At 37.4% G+C, this 22023-nt stretch overlaps 1 protein-coding gene across 4 annotated transcripts in view; it reads right to left on the bottom strand.

Moving 5' to 3' along the window:
- Positions 1-4785: 4785 nt before the first annotated feature.
- The window catches only part of CACNA2D3 (calcium voltage-gated channel auxiliary subunit alpha2delta 3), a 790850-nt gene continuing 773612 nt past the window's right edge, over positions 4786-22023 (bottom strand). For all 4 annotated transcript variants that reach the window (XM_036219353.1, XM_036219351.1, XM_016156350.2 and 1 more), the window contains 3 exons: positions 7898-8010; positions 7596-7678; positions 4786-5197 (listed from right to left, as the gene is read on the bottom strand). In XM_036219353.1, the coding sequence (XP_036075246.1) occupies positions 5105-5197; positions 7596-7678; positions 7898-8010 (289 nt within the window). In that variant the 3' untranslated portion in view covers positions 4786-5104. The remainder of the gene's footprint in view (positions 5198-7595; positions 7679-7897; positions 8011-22023) is intronic.

Genomic DNA, 22023 nt, shown 5'->3' on the forward strand with positions numbered 1-22023 from the left:
ATGCTGTAAATTGCCCTCAAGGGTCTGTTAAATTATTATGACTCTTATAAAATTATTGGAATATTGATAGTAATAAAACTGTGCTCTTCTGCCTATAATTTCAATATCTTACTAAATTGTACAAGCTCTTATAAAAAGAAGAATAATATTATCCTCTGTCATGCTATACTGTTGGTAATTTAAGTAGTGATGTTACATTTCCTTATCCTAAACTACTTCAGACATTAAATAGTAGTTTTTGCCACCACCCTTACTATCTTACTTCAGTGCACTACGTTGTCCTAATACTGTGTTCCCTTTAACAACATAGCCGGCACATGGAATGGTCCTGTCATCAATTTTAGGACACAGGTATCACATCATTATTCTCATCTGTGCTATGTTGTATTATTAATAAATATTGCAATTTTTCTGCTATATTTTTATAAAAGTTCTTGAGTATATGGATGTAAAATATATCTTATATAACTATATATGTATATGTATATGTTTACGTATATAATATATGAAAGCTTTCCACATTTTAGAAAGAATATTGCTACACTGTTACACTATGATTAGCTATAGGTGCCTCCTGAATCTGTAACCAATTCTTTAGTGTCACAGCCTATCATTTAATAACTAGTTGTACTATATAATACAATGTTAAACTAACATTACAGTCCATTTTCTTAATTATAAGTGGCAAACCATACATTTTAATAAAAAGTTCTCTGATAGGATACCTTTGAATATAATTGGTATCAATCATGTTAATGCCGTATATGGAAATCTTCAAAGTGTAGTAATGGCAGAATAATATAGACTATTCTATTACTCCTTGCTGTCTTCGGTCATGAGGGTACCCCATATGGCACTATACCATAGGAGTGCACACGATCACTCCCTATGTTGGCAACACTGCTCTTACTACTACTACTTGCTTACTTGATTAAAACTTTCTTGAGGTTCTGCTCTGAGCCAGACACTCATCTTTGGAGATGCGACTACAGCAGTGGAAAAACAAACAAACAAACAGAAAAATCCTTGCCTCCTTTGTGTTTATATTCTCTTGGAAGAGGCAAACAATAAGCAAATCCAATGGTGCTAAGTGCTATGGAGGAATATCAAGCATAGCCAAAGGTAGGATAGAAGGGCATGAAAGTTACAACTGTAAATAGAGACATCAAGGAGAGCTGCTGAAGAAGGAGGGAACTCAAGCAGGGGAGGGAATAAGGCACACAAATATTTGGGGGAAAGAGTACCCCAGACAAAAGGGAATGGCAAGTGCAAAGGTCCTGGGGCAGGTGCCCGCCTAGCATATTTGAGGCGCAAGAAGACCTAGTAGAAGGAGAAGGGGCATATGACAAGGTCAGGGAATTGATGGGGAGAGGGTAGACTGCATAGGGCCTTGTGGGTCACAGTAAATTAAATTTGGTTATACCCTGTCTTTTCCCAAAAGCATTTAAAGATAACAACATTCTCATTTTCTGCTCTGTTGCCTAGCACTTTATTCAAATGTTGCTTTGCTAGTACTCTACAGCATACTATTTACAATGGTGGCAGCAAGGATACCAATGGAAGCTAGTTAAAAAACCATGCACAATTCTCTTCAATTTGAATAGTAAAATTGCTGCTATTAGATTATTTTATGCTGTAGCACACCTTACTATTTCATTCACTTATGCCAGGACTATCAACATTTGACCAATAATAACATATGATATCGTTTTTAATACTAACAACACTAATGCTAGTTAGAATATTAATATTTTATACTCAGCCATAAGCTGTTATTCTTGTCATTGTATACACTGCCCTAAATTCTATTAATTGACATAATCTATGTTAGTAACAAGACTCATTTCTATGGGTCTATCCAGATGGGCTCAGCAGCCCAGGTACCCACAAGAGTGCAGTTGTGGGCTGTGGATTCTAAAATAGATTGAGGGAGAAGTGAAGATAAGACAGAGCTAGTAAATAGCAGAGAATGCTCTGGAGGTGGGAGGACAGAAATAGTAGCAGTGGTTAGGGAGGTAAGCTGGCACTTGTATTGGAGAGCAGGTTGTAGAGACCCAGTAGTTGAGGGAGGTGACAATAATGTCAGTGAGTGGGACATGCTCAATTGTACCTAGGCATGGAAATCATTTCATTTTATTTGGTAACCATGATATAATGGAATCTATTTTCTTTGGTTCAGGATCCAGGGTTTTAGATAGTACTAGGTTATTGGTCATTTATTCAGTATTTGATTGGTTGAGTACCCAGACATTGGAGCCAAATTGCCTAGGTTCAAACTCCAGCTTCTGCCATTTCTGGCTGCATGACCTCAGGAAAGTTACTTTGTCTTTTTGTGCCCTTGTTTTTTTCATCTATAAAATGGAGATGTAATGACATCTACTCCCTAGGCTTATTGTGAGAATCACATGGGTTAATTAAACAAGTGTTTCAAATAGTGCCAGGTGGAGAGTTGTCTCAGTGAACATTTACTACCCAGTTTGTGATAGTTGTTGGTGGTTTATTTTTCATTATATGCCACACACTGCTCTAAGAGCTGGAGACAAAGCCACAAAAGGTATCGGAGAAGTCCTCATCCATATGGAGCTACAATACAATAGAAGAAACTGAACAGAAAACTATTCCAGATACAGATGTAAAGAAAAAATAAAAGCAGGGTAGTGCAACTGTATGAGAAGGCTGCTTTACCAGGTGTCTCTGAGGAAGAAATATTTGAGCTCATCATGAATGGTAAGAAGGAGCAGACACATAAAGACCAGAACTGGGAACCTTCCAGGTAGAGGGTACAGTAATAGCAGAGCCCTGGTTTTCAAAGACAGGACAGCCAGCAAAGTACAGTGAATGTGGGACAGAGTACACATGACAGGTCGACAAATGGAGACAGAGCCCAGAGCTGAGGCCCTGTATGGCCCACAGGTCAGTGGTTCTCAAACTTGGCTCCGTATTCACATCATGGGGAGTTTTTTTAAGCATATGAATGCCTGGGTCCTGCCAAGATTTTTTGAAAGTTCTCCAGATGACTCTAATGCACAGGAGAGTTTGAGAACCACTACTGTGGACTTAATGAGAGGTCTGTATATTTTCTAATTGCACTGGGCAGAAGTGTGATCTGGTAATTTGTCTTAGAAAAATTTCTCTGGTTGCTGCATGGAGAATGGACCCCAGAGTTGGGGGATGGGAGGTGGAGCAGAGGAGAGGAGACCAATGAGGATGCAGGGCGAAGGGGCTGGTAATGGCTTGAAAGAGGATGGAAGCTACAAGGGGACAGTGAGAAATGGAGGGCAGAGCTCATGGTACTCGCTAAACTATGGGCTGAGGGGGAAAATGCAAAAAAAGGTGGGTTGAGGAGCTGAGTCGGTCGGAAGCAAAGAGTATGGTAGAGAGGGATCAAGGTTTCCACTTTGGACACATTAAGTTGGAGAAATTTATTAGATATCCAAGTAAATAAATGGAGTGGCCATTTGGTTGAAGACATTTGAGGGGACAGAATCTGAGGTTGTAGGTGGGTGAGTCATTCACAAGAAGGTGATGCCTAACAATGCCATGGGTCACTAGTGTAACTTATACTGTCTTTATGTCACAAACAATATACTAAAAATGATGCCACTCCACTGTTTGGAATGCGATAGGAAATTAAAACATAAATATTTATATTTAACATATTTAACATTGTTAACATGAAATTATGGGCATTATAAAGCATTACGCTGGACCTACTGTTGCCAGTTCTTTATAATTTTAATGAAGAATGGCTAGCCATGGGATGTTATTTTTGTAAAAATATTACATTATGATTGCTTAGTGTGAAAATAACAAATTTTGATACTTGTATAAGTAACAAATGAATTCATTCCCTTACTTAGTGCACAGACATGAACAATATCAATGACCACAGTGGTCACAATACTACAGCCCCATTGTTAAAATTTCGACAGCTTGGCAGGTTATAATATTGTTACATTATTAACACTGGGAGCATAGTAATTTAAAGAACAGTAATGAAGTATTATTATTCCTATAAATACTAAAATTATTTTAGTATAAAGTAGTATGATAACATCAGTTTTTCTAAAAATATTAACAGCATAATGTGGGCTTTTTTTTTTTTTTTTTTTGAGTTTAAGTGGCATTCTCCACATGGCTTTTAGACATCTGTCCTATAAAGCAATGCGTTCTTGATTGTACCTAGGCATGGAAATCATTTCATTTTATTTGGTAACCATGATACAATGGAATCTGTTTTCTTTGGTTCAGGATCCAGTGTTTTAGAAATGCTTACAGGTCTGGGTAGTTTCACAACTTGTAATATTTGAGATCTAATTTCATCTCTTGTTTATGGGGAAAGCCAGAAGCCAAATGCTCAAGCAATAAGTTTGAGAGTCATTTGTAGTCATTCTTCTTCTCCTTCTTCAAGTCTTCTCACAATGAATTCCTAGGATTTATGACTTCTTCATTTCTATTGCCAAATAGTTCAAAACTTGAATATTATGGGAGCATGTGTTTTCATCCATATTATGATTTCTATTGAAGGTTAGTTCAATAAAATTCAGGATTCTACATAATAAATTCTTGCCATGTAGATGATATTTTTATTTCCTTCTGTAAATATTTTTATAACTCATAGTGGAGCATCAAAACAATTGTTAAATATCTGTCTAGAGTCTGGTTTAGAGCAAAGGCTCTGCCAACAATCATCCTTTTCTGGTGTCTGGAATGGGTAACATTTTCATGCACTTTTTAGTCTGCATCCTTACGATAAAGGGATGATAAAACCCAAACAAGGAGATTATGATTTTAATATACTTTATTTAAAAAGTACACAGTTTTAAATTGGTTTCAATGGGTTTCAAGCAGAAGGGACATTGCCTGCTTGCAGTCCCGTTTCTGATGAAGGGTGATTATCATGTAGCAAACTCACATTTACATGACTGGCAAAGTAAAAAGATAACATTTTTTGTCAACGTATCTTTAAGAGTTTATATCACGCACAGTTCAAAATCATGAGATGCTGATGGTTGGACTATATTTCATGTCTTCTATGTTGCACCATATTTTGGTTCACAGTTTATCCATAATTTAGCATGCCAAGAGAACATCTCAGTCAGTGTCACCTTGAGAAGAGCATCAAAAGCAGAGGGAACAGGATAAGGACCATCTTGGCCTGAAGACTCGGTGCACCCCCACACTCCCTTGCATTCTCCTACAGGGAAAGGTAGGGATAATTAGAGCAGAGATAAACTCCAAGATGCCTTAAACTTTCTAAGCCACATCAAGTCCCCAGACCTATCCCTACTCTTCAGTTGTATAAACAAAGTCTTTTGTAATTACATAAATGAACTGGTGTAAATTTCAATAAGTTAGTATGAGACTTTCTGATATCAGTTGTCATTGTATAACATATTCAAAATCACTCTTTGCATATTATCATGTAAAATATTCAAGAGGAAAAGGACTATTGGTGGAAATGTCTGTTGTGATCATACTGTAAAATGATAATATTGGCCTTCTAACTTCTTCCTGTCAGAATGTAAACAAAAGATCACATTGAAGGAGCTTGATCATTTCAGTGACTTGGCTATGAAAGGGTTTGTTTCTTTTTTCTTTTCATTTGAAGGAAGGAGGGCTCTGTTTTATAAAATTAAAATCATGAACAGTGCAATATATAGATAATGTATTATTGAATTATACACTTGAAACATATAATTTTATTAACCAGTGTCACCTCAATAAATTTGATTTAAAGAAATTTAAATAAATCCTTTAAATTACAAAATAAAAGTGAAATTGTAGTACTCATTACTTTCTGCAGCATGCTTTTTACCCACTGACTGATGGAAGTTTCTCCAACTCCATTAAAGTCTAACTCTGTTTTATTCAGCTATTTTCTTATTGATGGGCATTCATTTTCTCCTCTGTTATTTACTACTACAATGAATGCTGAATGTAGCTCCCTACCAGACAAAGATATTTGCCTCTGCCCCTGCCTATGGTAAAGATGCCCAGACGCAGCGGTATAGACCTACGGAGCATGTTATTGTTACCTGTATATTCTGTTCACTCAGAGGCTTGTATCTTTCATGTTCATGGTTTATTTTTATATGTAGTTGTTTGACTTATCAATTTAAAAGAGCTCTTTATAATTTGTTTTTAATTTTTTTTTCAAGTTCTATAAATTGGCTACTGACTTTATCTTTTTCCGTAGGAAAGTTATAATTTTTATATAGTTAAATAAATCTGTTTTTCTTCCATAGCTTCTGGTCTTGGATAGGAAGTTCTCTCTAATCCCTAGGATTTCTTGTGAGACTGTTATTTTACTATTTAAGTCTTATTTATATTCTTCTATTTGAATTGAAGCTTTGTCAAATATAAGAGTTTCTATTCTGTTCCACTGACCTCATCTTACTAGGTCTAGAAACTTACAGAAAAAAATACTGATATTAAAAATGTTTATCTTGTATCAAGATACCAAAGCAAATTATTTTGTTAACTCTAGAAGATTTTTACTGTAATGACTTTAGTTGTCTAAGTATGCACTTCTGGTTTTAACTGAAGTCATTTTAGTGTTTTGGAGACTATTATTTATATTTGCATTTTACATAGAGCTTTTATGAGGGGTGATCATTGAATTTTATCAAAAGCTTTTTCAGCATATATTTACATAATATGTTGCTATTTAACTCACTTTAAATATAGAAGCAAACATTCTCAATAAATTCCAAGTTCTTATTATTACTATACTGACTTGAAAAATCTTTTCTAGGACTTGGATAGTTTAAATAACATTAAAATTATTTGCTATTTAAAAGTGAGATTAATATTCAGCTGGCGCTGGTGGCATTTTAAAAAAATAGATATCTTCCCAGTTTCCCTACAGTATTTGTCTAGGCAAGCTTTCCATTTTTTGAGGAGGGTGTGGAGTTAATTAAAAATATATGGTTTTTTTTTTTTTTGGCTATACTTAAACATTTTTTTGTCCATAGCATTGTAGAAGGTATTCTCTTATAATTCACCTAAATCTATGGTAAACTTACCTTTCTCGGTACTAAGCTTAATTTTCCTCTGATCGTCACTTTCAGTATAAATGGAGATACTTTGTAGTTGTGACTTCATGTGGTTAGAATGTTTAGAGGCTTGTCATTTCACCTTCATAAGTTGTGAATTTTATCTGATATTAATATTGCAACTTTTGCTTTAGGTGAATTTATAATAAATAAAAGGCTGTCTGAAAGTAAGCAGGGGAAAATAATTGTTGACTACAATTTGAAATAAGTAAACCAAGACGATCAGAGCCGCTTTGCGTGTATTAGTAGAAAGTGATAAGATGACAGCACATCATAGTAGGAAAGAGAGTAAAGACGCTTTTAAAATATATACATGGATATTATAAGAAAAGACAATTTGCACAGGCTAAGCAGGAATTGAGGGCTGAAAATAGGGTACCATTAGCCTTCCTGTGTATTTTGCTTTGATTTGCCTGAAAGGGATTATTTCCTCACAAGTGAACTCAGTAGTTATAGCTCTTTAACCCTTGTGAGATACTCATGGTAAATCTGATGAGAAAAAAAAAAAAAAAAACCCGGAAGGGTTTTCAGACTTACCTCAGGATGGAAGCCATGACAAGATTCTGGACGCCTTCTGATTTTCTGGGCCTTTAAACGTTCACACTTAAGAGATTCATTATGTTGACCGTAGTTAAGGCATATTTCCAAACGTTACTTTCCCTTACTCTGCATTTCAGAGGTCAAAACATGGCACTGAACTCCCTTAACAACTACTCTTTCTCCAACAGTGCAAAGGATATTGTTTTCCCCTTTCTAATGTTTCTCCCCCAGGATTCCTTACTGTTGATCCCTTTTACCAGCTTTAGTAGTACTGGCTGGACCTACACACCAAAGGATATACCTGATTTCAATGGGTGCCATCGTGATGGGGGCCACAGACTCACATAGGCAGCTGCTGTCCACCACCACCATGAATAGATTGCTGCTTGGGATTTGCTGGATGACAAAGGACCTGTTGGGAAAAGAGGTACAGACTCCGTGAGTGGTCATTTTACCATTCCTTAAGTAATGAGCCATGAGAAAAACTTCCCCTTGGGTGGTTAACTACTGTAATACTCTGGAAAGCAAGTTTCAGAGGGTACTTAAAGTTGCCTCCTTCCATGAGGCTCTTCACTTTCAAATATCAAGCTTCACTAAGAAGACAATAGCTTTTAACCTAAAACTATAGCCATATACAGCCCATAAAACCTTGGGAAAACTGGACTTTTATATGTACAACACAGCAGAGTCAGATTGGGCTAAATCATCTAATTTCCAAGGTCTAAGAGGTAAGGCTTTTCCAAGCCTCATTTCCTGCCTAGACATTATCAAAAGTTGTATTCGATGTTCCTCTAAGTAGATTTTTCTCTCCTCCTTTCCTCAAAGATTGACTGAAGCTGGGTCATATTGATGACAAAAGATGAAGTGAATTTCCTAAACTCTTCTCTGTACTACTTTGCATAATATCTGTCCAAAATAGAGGTACAATGTTTTAATAAAATTAATGTTAGTCCTTTAAGAAGTACCACTCTTCACAGAGTCCAAATTGTGCTGGTATAAGGCTGTATAGCCACTCTGATAGTCTATGTCCATTAGCACAGTTAGTCCAACTGAAGTAAGCTCAATGACACCTGCTTTTCACATTACCCAACGCAGCAAAATGACAAAGTAAAATACTCATTTAACAAGAACTACTAATAATTCTTTGGAGGAAAAAACTAGAAACTAAAATCCCATATTCTTCCAGAGGCAACAGATTAGCTGAATATTTAGCCCCAGGCCTAGAATCCCTGTCACATAACTTTCCATGATATTTCATTAAACTCAATTTAGTTGGATGAAATAGACTATAACCTAACAAAATGTTCACTTTCTCCATAAATTTTATCTTCATTCATCTTTCAACAAATTTGTTCTATTCTCTAGAGTGTATCACCATGCTTTACTAAAATTATCCTTCTGTTTTCTGTAAAACTATAAAGAAGGGGAAAGGAGCCCCATTTTATTTTTACCTGTTACCACCTCATATGTTGAATTATCCAAGAATGCCTCTGAGATTACAACACAACTGGCTGCCTTTCTACAAATGCTCAGTACCTGTCCATCTAATATCCTGTAATTATGTTTGTTTTTGTCCCTCCATAACAGGGAACAGGGCATGCCACTGCTCAACAATATTTCCACAATGCCGAAACTACTATCCATACTCTGGGAAACTTGCTCTCTGTCCTTCATACCCTTGGCTTGAGAAAAAAATTCGAACTTGCTAATTGTCCCAATAAAACTTTAAAAATCTCTGCTTTACCTCCTCCTTTTAGCTCTAGGTGCCTTCTCATCTATGTAAGTATGCTGCTTTAACAGTTGGCCTCTGTAATGGTATGCCTATCAGAATAAAAATAATCTACCTGAAATAGCTCTCATTAGAGAACCAATGATTTCCATGTTGCAGGCAAATTAATAGTCTCAAAAAATATGCAAAACTAAAGTCACACAACTCATTAAAAACAAATAGTTGACTTGAAAATTAAGTAAAATGAGCCTCCAGATAGACAATAAATGATAAAAAAATTAAAATATGAAATAGAAGCTCCGAAAGGAAAGAATATTTTCTAATTGAAGGAAAATCCTATTTTTTTTTTCATTAAAAGGGTCCATTTAAGCATGAATGAAACCTCAGATCATCAAAGATACAGAAAAATCCTAAAATCTTCTCTAGAAACAAATTACTTAAAGAGAAATGAGAATGGCACCAGCTTCTCAATGGAAGTACTTAATGAAGAAAACAGAGCAACATTACTTAAAGTTTTAAGGGAATAGAAGAAAAGAAGTAAAAAGTATGCCAGGTCCAGAGAAAAACTGATTCTAAATAATTGTAGATAATGATAGACAATCATGGTTTAAAATGGTTCAAGGGTAATTCTTAAAAAAAAAAAAAATCCCTGAAAAATTAAAACCTGATCAATCCAAGATAGTATGGTAAACAACACACACACACACACACACACACACACTGGCAAAATAAGACTAAAATTATTACCAATCACAATAAATGTGAGATGATTAGATTCACATGTTAAAAGGCAGACACTGTTAAATTTGGTTTATAAAAATACCAACATTATGGTATTTGCAACAGACACTCCTAAAACAGCGTGTCAGGAAAAAGATGTCAGGATGAGCGATTTCAGATGACAGGAAAAAAACGTAGAAAAGTGCTATCAACAAAACTGAGGAACAGAAACAGGTTAATATTATTATGCAAATAGTCTAAGTGAAAATCATTAATATGTAAAAAAGAAAATAGTTCATGCTAAAATAGTATAATCTGAATAATTTTTCATATTAAAAATAGTATAATAGTATAAAAAGAAATGACATAAACTTGTATGATCATAGCGTACAAAGTGGCAGAAATATCAAAAAAGTGATTGATGAATGCATGATCTATTAAAATATTGAGCAAAAACTCTTCAGATCTAACCAATGTAGAATATAAGTTACTTTCAAACACAGGGAACTGTAATGTGTCCAAAGAATAGAAAGCACCAATTACATGTTCTTCTTTATGGCAGGGCACAATTAGAAATTAATAGCAAAAAGGTCTAAACAGTGGAATTTAAAGGTTAAAAAACATATTCAATTAATCCTTGAGAATTTGAGAATAGCCCATACCCAAATCTCATGTAGTATGATCTTAAATACTTTTATTGGAAGAAGAAGAAAAATGTTTGCAAATAAATGAACTAAAATTTTGAATTTCTAAAATTTTGAACTGAAATTTGAATTTTGAGAAGCTGAATAAATAAGAATATAAAGTTGCACCAGTGCCCATAAAACTTGGTCTTCCCTCTGGTACCCTGGACTGAGTATTGATGCCCATCTCGAAAGCCCAGCTCTCAGGCTTCTGCAAGGATGTAACTGATGGAAGAGAAGAGAGGTGATTATTGAAGAAATAGTCTCCCTTATCTATTAGCCATTCCTTTCGGTTTATAAAAACGTGCTGTCACATCTCTCATCTCAGGAAAAACAAAACTTTCCCTTAACCTCACTTCCACCTACTGCCCTGTTTCTCTGTCCTCCTTTATAGCACAATTCCGAAAAAGAATTATCCACAATTCCTCTCTCCACTTTCTCACTTTTCTCCTTCTTTCACAAAACCACTCCAATAAGGTTGGAGTCTTTACCAACACCACTGAATCAGTCATTTCTTGTCAAGGATGCCACCTTTCTTCTCAATCTCCTTTGCCTCCATTTCCTTCTTTCTTGCTCACTGTCTGCCTCTCACAACAGACTGCGTTTGCCATGTAAGGCTGGTTGCAGAGGAAGGCTGCACCTATCTGTCTATGGTTATCTGTTATTCCCCAGCACCTAGAGCTGTGCCTTGGACAGAACAGAGTCTCCGTAAATTTTTATATAATCAGTAACAGAATTAATTAAAAAGATAAAAGCAAAAGAATAATATGCAAATAAAAATGTGAAGATAATGGAAAGAACCAAACTCCGGTTTAAAAGCACATCGACATAAATCAACTTTTGGCATTCCTGATCAAGAAAGAAGTCACAAAATCACATTAAAAGTTGGACAATAAAGAAACATTTAAAATATTTTAAGTGACATTATTATGTATATTATGGCAAACAATTTTAAAACTTAAAGCAAATACACCTTTAGGGATAAAGTATAAATTACCAACATTCAAATAAGTATAAAAACAGGAGCAGACCAATTGCCAAGAAAAACCTGAAATGCTCATTGAAAATCTACCCCTAAGTGAATACTACCAAATCCTAAAAAAGGAACAGCTATCACAGTGTTCACAGAAAACCCACTGACCAACTATTAGAACTAATAAAAAATTCAGCAAGCTGACCAGTTACATAATCAGCAAGTAAAACCACAACCTTTCCCTGACACTGGCAATAACCAATAAAAAATATTTATGAAATAAAGAACCATTGATAGTATCTAGGAAAAGACATTTCTTTATGAAGAAAATGACCAAAATTTACTGAACATAAACAGACAAACTAAAAATTGAAGAGAAGTACAATGGTTGTGGAAAAGAATACATATATTAAAGATGTTGTTTCTCCTTCAATTAACCTTTTAATTCAAAGCAATCTCAATCAAAATCCCAATAGAATTTTTGATGAAATTCGTAGGGATGATCTTTAGGTTCATTCAAAAGATTAAATATAAAGAATAGTATGAACAATTGATAAAATTAGGTTTTATAAAAAGGGAAGGGAAGGTTTTGCCTTAACCAATGTCAAAACCCATGAGACGATTTACAAAAGAGGAAACATAAAGGAAAAAATGATATGTGTGTGTGTTTAACCCCAGTGAAAATCAGAGAAATACAAATTGAAATGAAATTTAAGTAACGAAGCAGATTGTCAAAAATTTAAATCTGTGGTAATATCAAATGGTGGAGGGTCTGAAGAACTGAATATTATTCTACACTGCTGGTGGGAAGGTGAACTTTTACAGCCATTTGTTATTATTACAATGGAAGTCATTTAGACACAAATTTTTCAGTAGTTTTACTTCTCAGTAAGAGAAACTCTTGTTTCAGGTTCCAAGAAGTCATGTAGAAAGATGCTCTTGGTAGCATTGTTCACTGAGAGGAGAAAAAAAATGAAACCCAACTGAGGGTTCATCAGTGAGGACTAAGCAACAGTGTATGATTCTATGGTCTACTTGGCACCACATGAAAGGAGGTTAAAAAACATATTAAATTAATCCTTGATAATTTGAGAACAGGCCAGACTCAAATCTGGTATAGTATGATCTTAAGTATTTTTATTGGAAAAAGAAAAAAGCCTGCAAATAAATGAGCTAAAGTGTTGAATTGAGAAGCTGGAAAAATAACATAAAATTACACCATCTCTATTTATTGTCATGAAAAGATATCCAAAACATAGTAAGTGAGGAAAATAATGTTGTGAAACTATACAAAAGTATGACTAAGAATATTTAATTCTGCCACAGAGAACAAGAAAAATAAATGGAATGGATAAGAATTATTAGATGTATTGGGAATAGATAGCAAATCAGTAAGGATTCCATGACTCATGTTAGACATAGAAAAAATAAATAGACTGAAAAAGTAGAACATATGTTAGTTGAACAGAAATATAAGAAGGAATGGAAGGACCAAGTGAAATTAAATATTTAAAAGGCACAGACCATGTCATCTCCAGACTGACAGTTCTCACCTATGCCATCCTTCAGTCTGACCACTGGCAACTCCTGTTCTCTGCCTGAGACACACAGGTAATATTCATAGCTGCTCAGCAGGATAGAAGCAAGCCACAAACTTGCCCTAGCATCTCTCCAATGACTCAAGCCTGTATTGGCTTCAGGCATCTTCTATCTACTGAGCTCACATCCCCAGCCTCAAGTCTGATCCTTCTATCACATCATCAGTGGGGGAGAGGGCAAGGGAGGAGGAAACAGCAGGGGACAGAAGAGGAGAGCAGCAGCGGAAGGGAAAGGAGAAGATTGATGAACTCATTGTCAAGGGAGGCTTGAACTTAATCTGTAACACTGAAGTCTTTATAAGGAGAATGTGTTCATGTATTCTTAAAGCATATGTAAAGTGAAACATTATGATAAGGGCAAAGAGTAATGATTTTCTCATTTTACAAAAGAGAAAGCTGGGACTCAGAGAGGTAAGTAAATGCTCACAGAAGCTATATAAATATAAATATAAATATATATATATATATATATATATATATATATATAAAATTGTGCCCATTTTAGAGATGGGAAACAAGAGGCTAAGTAACTTCCTAGAGTAGCAGGGGCAGAGCCCAAGCCTCTGGAGCCCAGGTGCATTGTGGGTTCACTGCCATAGGCAGCAGCCCTGTCTTATACTGGAATTATTAGTGCTCAAGCTCCTTGAGAGCAGATCCAGAGTCACTACTTCATACAGATGCTTAATGACAAGTGCAAGATATTATTGTTCTTAACACATGTACCCTCTTAGAGGAAGGCTCCCCAAGTGTTCTCAATGAAGCCCCACAGCAACTTCTCTTTTTCCTCCAAATTCTAGAAGATAAAAAGTCCTGCCTGCAGCGATACTGAAGCAAGGAAAACAACCCCCTACAAAGGATTTGCCAGCGGAAAGATTAACTGCTTTTCCATATTTTAAAGACTTACTGTCTGCTTATTAACATGGTGCTTCGGAGGGGTCTGGGCAATGTTAGCTGTACGCTTATGTGCACAATGTGTATTTATGGCCCAGGGTGCAGGGTTGAACTTCATAAAACACACCTCCATCCAGCTGGGCTCAGCAGCCAGACTGACATCACTGTGCAGAGAACTGTGGCATGGTAGGTTTGCCTGGCGGCCAAAAAAGGCAAGAGGGAAATGCCTCAACAGAGAATCACAGCAGTCATTTCTAAGCAAGGATAGGTCAAAATGCGTGAAATAAATTAGGTCCTCAAGGGAAAGACTAGTAAGGAAGAGAGAAGCAATTTTGATGTGTCCATTGCTGGAACTGAAATAACCCAGTCCTCCCTTTTCCATTCACTACAGACTAAGACTAGAGGGGGAAAAATGATGGGATTTCAAGACAGCCTCCCCCGACAGGACAGAATACTTGCTGCATGCTGTCTTCTGAGAGGGGCTTTGCTGGCCAGATGAGGAAAGCGATCATGTGGCTTCCCTACAGCTGTCCCTGAACAAACATGCGTAATGTGTGGGACCCAAGGATAAGATTTCCAGAACATCTTGCGATGTACATTCGGAGAATTTGGTTGGCTTGCCTTTATTAACAGGGTACAAAACTGTGGCTTGAAAAAAAATAGGGCCAGGATAGAATCTTAAAACATTTTGAAGTCTTTCGCTATAGGTTTTTACCATTTACAAATTTTCCAGATTTTATCCAAAGATAAGACAATGAGTAAGTCCCAGGGACTTTATTTGAATTTGGCATTGATCCTGTTCTATGTTGTACTACTCTCCAGGGGAGCTGGGTCTCCAACAAAGTCCTAGTGCCCATGAAGGAAGGGAGATGCCTGTCTTCCTGCAACATGCTCCCAAATGCCCACACTGACCCAGGCCTGTGTGTTGTGGAGAGCAAACATTTGGTGACTGGATGTTTAAATTCAAGCTAGAAATTAAATATTGAGGATGTGTTCTAGCATAACTCTGTAGCCATGCTACTGACCAGCGTGGGGGAGAGGAGAGGGATGCGCCAGCACCTACTCTTGTTCAGTCCAAACAATGTGAAAGAAGGAACAGCAGCGCCTCACCAGCTCACCACAAAAGTGGTAGGCCTGGGAAATTTCACAGGTGAATCGTGTTAGCATGTTGAGGCACACGTAATTCTGAAATATTTAGACTATTCCAGAGCACAAGGAAAGAAGAAAGTATTTCAAAAAATTTTTTATGAAGGACCCTGATATAAAACCTGACCAAGATTATATAATAATTTTAAGCAGCTATGGAATATCCTTTTAAATGAATACTGATACAAAGATCTTAAATGAAATGCAGAAATTAGACTTCTACAGGACATTGAATACAGCAGTAGCAATATAGCCCCAGTGAGGAATAACCCAAGAATTCAAAGGAATGAGATTGAGTTGTCTCAATAAAAACATGAAGTGATTCTTTTTTTTAAGTCTCTGTTTTCCACCCTACAATATTGAATTCCTACCTTCTTATCTTTAAGTGATATATACATTTATAACTTTCTGACAATTTTAAGTTAATAAAATTATTCTAGTTTAATACTCTAATTTCGTATCTAGTTCAAAGCTCTATACTCGCTATTTTTCCTTCAAACTTCTACGTTCTTGCTTTTTCAGTAGTTTCAGGTAGGAAAAATGGAGCAGCAAAAAGGCAGAATTTTCTACTCACCAGGCCCTGGTGTAGTCCTCTCACCATGGCTTGTTTTCTTTCAACACAGATTGATCTTTGGTGCCCTCTCTGTGGCCCAGCAGCCAAATACTGGTTTTCCTGTGAGGTTATCATGGATTCTTCAGAGGACGTTGAGCTCCTCAACATGGCCCCAACTTGACCACCCATGCAGCTCCTGCCACCTTCAGGTACTCCACAACCCCTTGTCCTTGGTGTGGATCTCACCTGGGAGCAGCCCTCTTGTTAGGTTTAAGCAAGATGATAGGTATCTTCTATACTGCCCACCTGACCCTGAGAAACGTGCACCTTTGCTGGTCTGACCATAGGCTGCTTCAGTGCTGCCCCTTCTCCAAACTTTGCCCTCTCCCTCCAGGTGCCTTTCCTCTGCTCAGATAGGCTCAAGAATATAACAGTACATCTGCCACCTAGCAGATCTTCGACCAGTGTCAGACTTCTTTCAAGCACCCCAAAACATAGAAAAGAGTCTTAGAGCATTTGTTCACTGCCAATCTGGCTCTTGCTAGGACAAAGCAATTCTGGAAGAAAAAAAAACTCTCTTTTCAGGACCCCTGATCTCTTTTTTGTTAGGCCCCTCACCAGTCTTCACATGGCAGACTAAAGGTGGACCAGTTGTCTACCTTCAAATGAGCCTGGGTGTAGAGGTTGAAGAGAAGGGATTCCAACTATAAATTAGTACAGGCTAAAGACTGTTCTCTTTAGAACCTGTGGTGCTTAGTGTCATTTTGTCCTCACCTCAATCTGGGACTACAAGGAAACCCCCACTTGACATTCTGTTCACATCCTCCCAGTAAATCTATTCATGTAAGACACCCTGTACAGAGTTGGAAAAGAGCCAGTGCTATGGGATCTGTTCAATAGATGCCTAAAAGACTTTTGACAAAAATCCCATCCCTGAAAACAATCCCCAAGAGAACAGAAAGAGGCCCGTGATTGTGAAACAAATTTAGCATCAGCTTCAGGATAAAGCACTCAAGAGTTAATTAGAGTCAGAAGTGTAGGCTCACTCCTTCCTCTATTATTTATCATTGTTCTCAAAGTGCCAGCCTATGCAATTAAACCAGAGAAAAGAGGGATGGTTAAATGTTGGAATAAAGGAAGAATTCACAAGTACCTAAAACTTGTTCCTGCTCCCAATCCCAATAATTATTTCCCATTTCCCTGTATCTCTTAATGGTACCACCATCCACTGAGTCATACAAGCTAGAGAGTTTAAAGTTATCATCAACATGTTCCTTTTTGAACATCACCACGTGCTGATTTGACCATCTCCTAATACTTCTCCAGTCCATCCTTCTGTCTCCCATTTCTCTGAGTCAGCTTTATGGGCAAGGGATTAATGCAGTCAGACAGAAACCTTCACTTAAAAGGGCTTGTCATTTGGGGTTTACTGCTCTGCAGGCAGGGTGGGCTTGAAATTTTTAATTTTATCTTTGCATTTGTGTTTTATAAGTAAAGTCCAAGGGACAATGGAGCGTGCATGGGGATAAAGGGTGGTGGAAGTTCTTAGCTGCCTGGCTCTTGTCCCACCCCAGAAATCCTATCGCCCTCCAGCCCTGGCAGAGGCTGCAGCAGAGCCATGAGACAGACATGGCAGCAGCTGGCAGCCCCACAACACATTCAGCCTGTGACTTAGCAGGAGTGAACCTTTCATCCACCCCTGACCCGGTACCAAGTATACCCTGATGCTAAGATGAAAATCCTTTGTTGAGTAGCTGTCCACCATGAATTGGGGTAGACAGCCTGTGGTAAGGGAAGATTGAGCCTCCTTTTCCAAACAGGACATGGCATCTCAGTCCAGTGACTAGTAGAAGGGACAACCCAGCAGCCAACGGGCTGCACATCCTACTGAGTAATGGGGGCAGAAACTGGGGGTGACTTTGAGTGTCTATACTTACCCAATGAGTGTCCCTGTGTCTAACAAAGTACAATATTAAATAGAAATATGTGTGCGTGTATCATGAAAGGTCCAGAAAGACCACACAAGGAAGACAAATGTTTTATCATTAAGTACCTTTAATAGCACCTTTTTCCTGCTTTTTGAACAAGCATCTCACATTTTCATTTTGCACTGGGCCTGCAAATCGTTCAATTGTCCTACTGACCTGAATAATTTTTGGTATATCTTCCAACTGATTTCCCTACCGTAGCCTACTCTTCATTCTTGAAGTGGTATAATCCTTCCCAAGTGCAATGCTGATCACTCCATCCCCCTCTTTGCACCTTTCCATGGCCTTCTTAGCATCTACCCAATGGTCTATACCTGAGGGAAGCAAAGAAGGCCCTGTATGACCAGCTGGCTTTCTCTCCACCATGATGCATTCAACTGTGCTGACCTCTTCCCAATAACTTGGGTTGCTGACCTACAATGGGCCCGTGAATGCATCATGCTGCTTCTTTCTCAGTGCTGAGACCCAAATGGAACTCTGTTTCTTAGACTGGTCTGCTCATTGTAATCACCTATGGAACTTTTTGTTTTGTTTTGTTTTAACATATCTGCTGGGCCACACCTAAAACAAATTATATTAGAATCCCTAGATTTAGGGCCAAGCCTTCTATATTTCTTTGAGCTACTCAAGTGATTCCAATGTGCTGCAAAGGCTGAGACCTACTGGTGTAGAGGAGTGCTTTTCAGACTTAATATGCTCACAAATGACCTGAAGAGCTTATTGAAATGCAGCTTCTGTTTAGTGGGTCTAAGGTGGGGCCCATGATTCTGCCTTTCTCACTTGCTCCCTGGTAATGATACTGATGCTGCTATTCAGAGATCAGCAAGGCTCTGAATGTTGCAACCACCTTTTCCCCACCCTTTGGAGAATTCTGATTCAGTTCTAAAAGATGTATTGAATGTTACTCTTCCATGAAATGCACCCTCACATAAGAAAACATGTCCTCCTTTGTTCTCCTATGGCACGTTGTAGGTATCTGTGTCGCCCATAGAAAATGCATACACTTCTAAATGCACTTGGAATGAAATGCTCACAACCATTTTACCTCCCTTGTACTACACACTATCAAAGAATAGAAGGATAGAAACCAATACTCTAGGCTACATTTGGAATGGTCTGAAAATTGTAAGCTATGGAACCTGTAGAAAATTCCCTTTTGGTATCCCAGGAAAATACATAGAACTGTTAATCTCTAAGTAGTAAAAATGAAGTTCAACAAAGGTCCCTCTGGATGTCAGGTAGGAGGCACAGGTCACACACATTAAGACACCACGAACAAAACAAAGATGAAAACAAACATGCAATGGTTTCCCAGTATGAGCTCTAATAAAAAGTCATGGGGGCAGATACTTCAAATTTCAGAAGCTGGTCGACCACCAAGCTGCTGCTTCCCTATGGGCCCCGTGATATAACTTATTCTGAGGTTGGTGGTGGTATAGACTGATTTACTCAACAATACAATACAGTGAGTAAGCCAGCTAGTGTCTTCTCTCCTTCCCTTCCTCCCTTTTATTCTGTCTTCTCTTTCCCCTTCTCTTTCTCTTCCCCTATCCCCTACTCTGTCTCTCTCCAAATAACCAGACAGAGAGCTATTTAGTTTTTAAATTCAGGTCATTTTGTCTCTTTTAGACTTCTGAGAGCAAGGCGCAGATCTTTATCATGTGTGTGTGTGTGTGTGTGTGTGTGCGCGCGCGCGCGCGCGCGCGCGCACATAAATGAATCGGCTCAGAACTAAAGCTTATTTAATAATAGTGGAAAAGGAGTACAAGATACAAATATAATTCAAAGTAGCAGAACCTCCCTGGAAAATGAATTGTACAGAATGTAGTACAAGGTTTAAGTAGCCCCGAATTGTTTATTCTGACCACTTTTCAAGATTGAAACCTCTCTGCTTCTGGTTGACTTCAGAAAAAAAAGAGGACCCTTGTCTCTACGGCAGTGTTCTTTGATATTCAGTCTCCCTCTCTTTGGTACCAGTCTCCCTCTCTTTGCTACCCTTTGTTCAAGAATCCATCATTCCTCCAGGCAGCCCAGGTGCTTCTAAAGCCCTAGCTATGCACAGGCATGGTACCTGGGCATACATGATTGGTACAATTCCTTCCCCTAAAGACAACAAATGGTTTAGAGATGGGCACTGGACCTAAATTATTCTAATCTGACTGAAACCCAGAACTCTTGTCTCTACTCCCAACACATAACAACAAGAAAGCTTCAGCCTTAAGAGCCACTGGCAACTTTCCTGTGCTCGTGAATGGAAATGCCTGCTGGAACATGCAAATAGAAAACTTAGGTCTTGGTCTTAACCTTTGGGAAACCAGAGTAAACCGTACCTGCAGCCTGCATCACAATTTTTCACTTTATTGTTTAAGCTTGCTTGAGTTGAGCTTTCTGTTTTTTGCAATGAAGGGATAGTAGTTGATGTGCTCCTAGATTCCTTATGATGGTCATCATGTTACCTGATCAAATTGCAGTTGGAAAACAGGCTTTAGGGAGCTGAGGCCCAGAAACCATCAGTGCAGCTCCTACCAGGTATACTTTGGATGGCTTGCCAAGAACCAGACTGCTGCAGGATTTACCTGCTCTACTTCACTAGCATGGGAAATTGCCATGTTTTCACTGTTAAAAGGTGAGATTAAATGAGAGAGCATACTGTCTTTGTTATACCTATTTATTCAAAAATGCATACAATGGATACATTATGGTGTACCATCTGTGACTTACAGATTGGGAGGGTACACAAACTGTACAAATGATGCTTTGTCTGCAGGGCACAGTGTCCTGGGGTGGTATTTATTATATTGCAGACAGAAAGAATAAAAAAAAAAAAAGCCATAATAATGACTCATCCTCAGCCCCACCAAGGATTTGTTGAGATTTATGGTGCTGACCCAGAGCCTGAAAACAACTTGGGCAGGAAGTTCTTTGGCATATTAGCCCAAGGCAGGTGGCAAGGAAGGTATTTTGTGTTTGAAATATGGGGGGTTGGGTAGCATAAAATGAAAAGCAATAGAGACCCAGTTTTCTTTCTCATCTCAAAAGAAGAAAATCTTAAAAGAGCTGACAACAAAAGATATTTTCAAAACTGGGCTATTATTTTAGCTTTTCAAAGATTTTTTTTCTTTTTTTATACTAGTGTCTTCAGTAAATCCTCTTAATTATGACATGAACCATTTTCTTCTAAGCCCTTAAGAAAAGTAAAGAATTTGTTAAATATTTTCACTGGAACTATTAATGTCTTTTCTTATAAATAATGAGAATAAGAGCTAACATTTATGGAGTGTTTACTTATTGCCAAGCACTTTCCTGAGCAGTTCTCCTTTAATCTCCACACCAGCTTAAAAAATTATCATCTTTATTGTACAGATGAAAACATTCAAGCATTGAGAAATTAAACAACTTTTCCAAATCCTAAAACCCATCAACTATCAAAGTATCAAAACTCTACAAAACCAGGCTTTTTGATTTGAAGCCTTTGTTTTAACCATTACTCTATAACTAATCACCACCATCATCATCCCTATTATCATAGTCATCACCAACTAACACTTCCTGAACATTTACCATATGCAGTAATTATATTAAAGAAAGTCTTTTACCTATAACTGACTCATATCACAACTTGAGGAGGCAGGTAATATTATCCTTAAATTATAAAAGAAACACCCGAGTCCTAGAGAACTTAAATAATTTGGTCCCATCTTGATTTAAGATCACATATGTAATAGATATCAGGACCATAGTCTGAATATAAGCTGTCAGATTTTATTCATTAAATAATAAAATTTCATGTGTAAAAGTGTTTGGGCAGTAGTAATGCAACAATTCACTGATTAACTGAGACCAAAGAATCTGCTCCTAGATTGAAGGGGGAAAATCGACATTACATTTGACTCAGTTACAATCTCCTACTTTCTAGTGTGTTACACTGTCTTCCACAATCCCCATTTGAATTGCCAGGTTGATTTATTGAAATAGAATGGCATCATAACAAACTGTTAGGAGGACTGAACACACTTTAAAGTAAAAGAATTAACTGGGGAATTAAAATTCTAATTTTAAATAATCTGGCAAAATTACATTCTGAAATTGCTTTCTAAAAGGTTGCATACCTGGCATTACATTAAAAAAAAAAAAATTGTCCGGC

This window comes from Rousettus aegyptiacus, unplaced genomic scaffold (genome assembly GCF_014176215.1).
Source record: "Rousettus aegyptiacus isolate mRouAeg1 unplaced genomic scaffold, mRouAeg1.p scaffold_m13_p_4, whole genome shotgun sequence".
Taxonomy (NCBI): domain Eukaryota; kingdom Metazoa; phylum Chordata; class Mammalia; order Chiroptera; family Pteropodidae; genus Rousettus; species Rousettus aegyptiacus.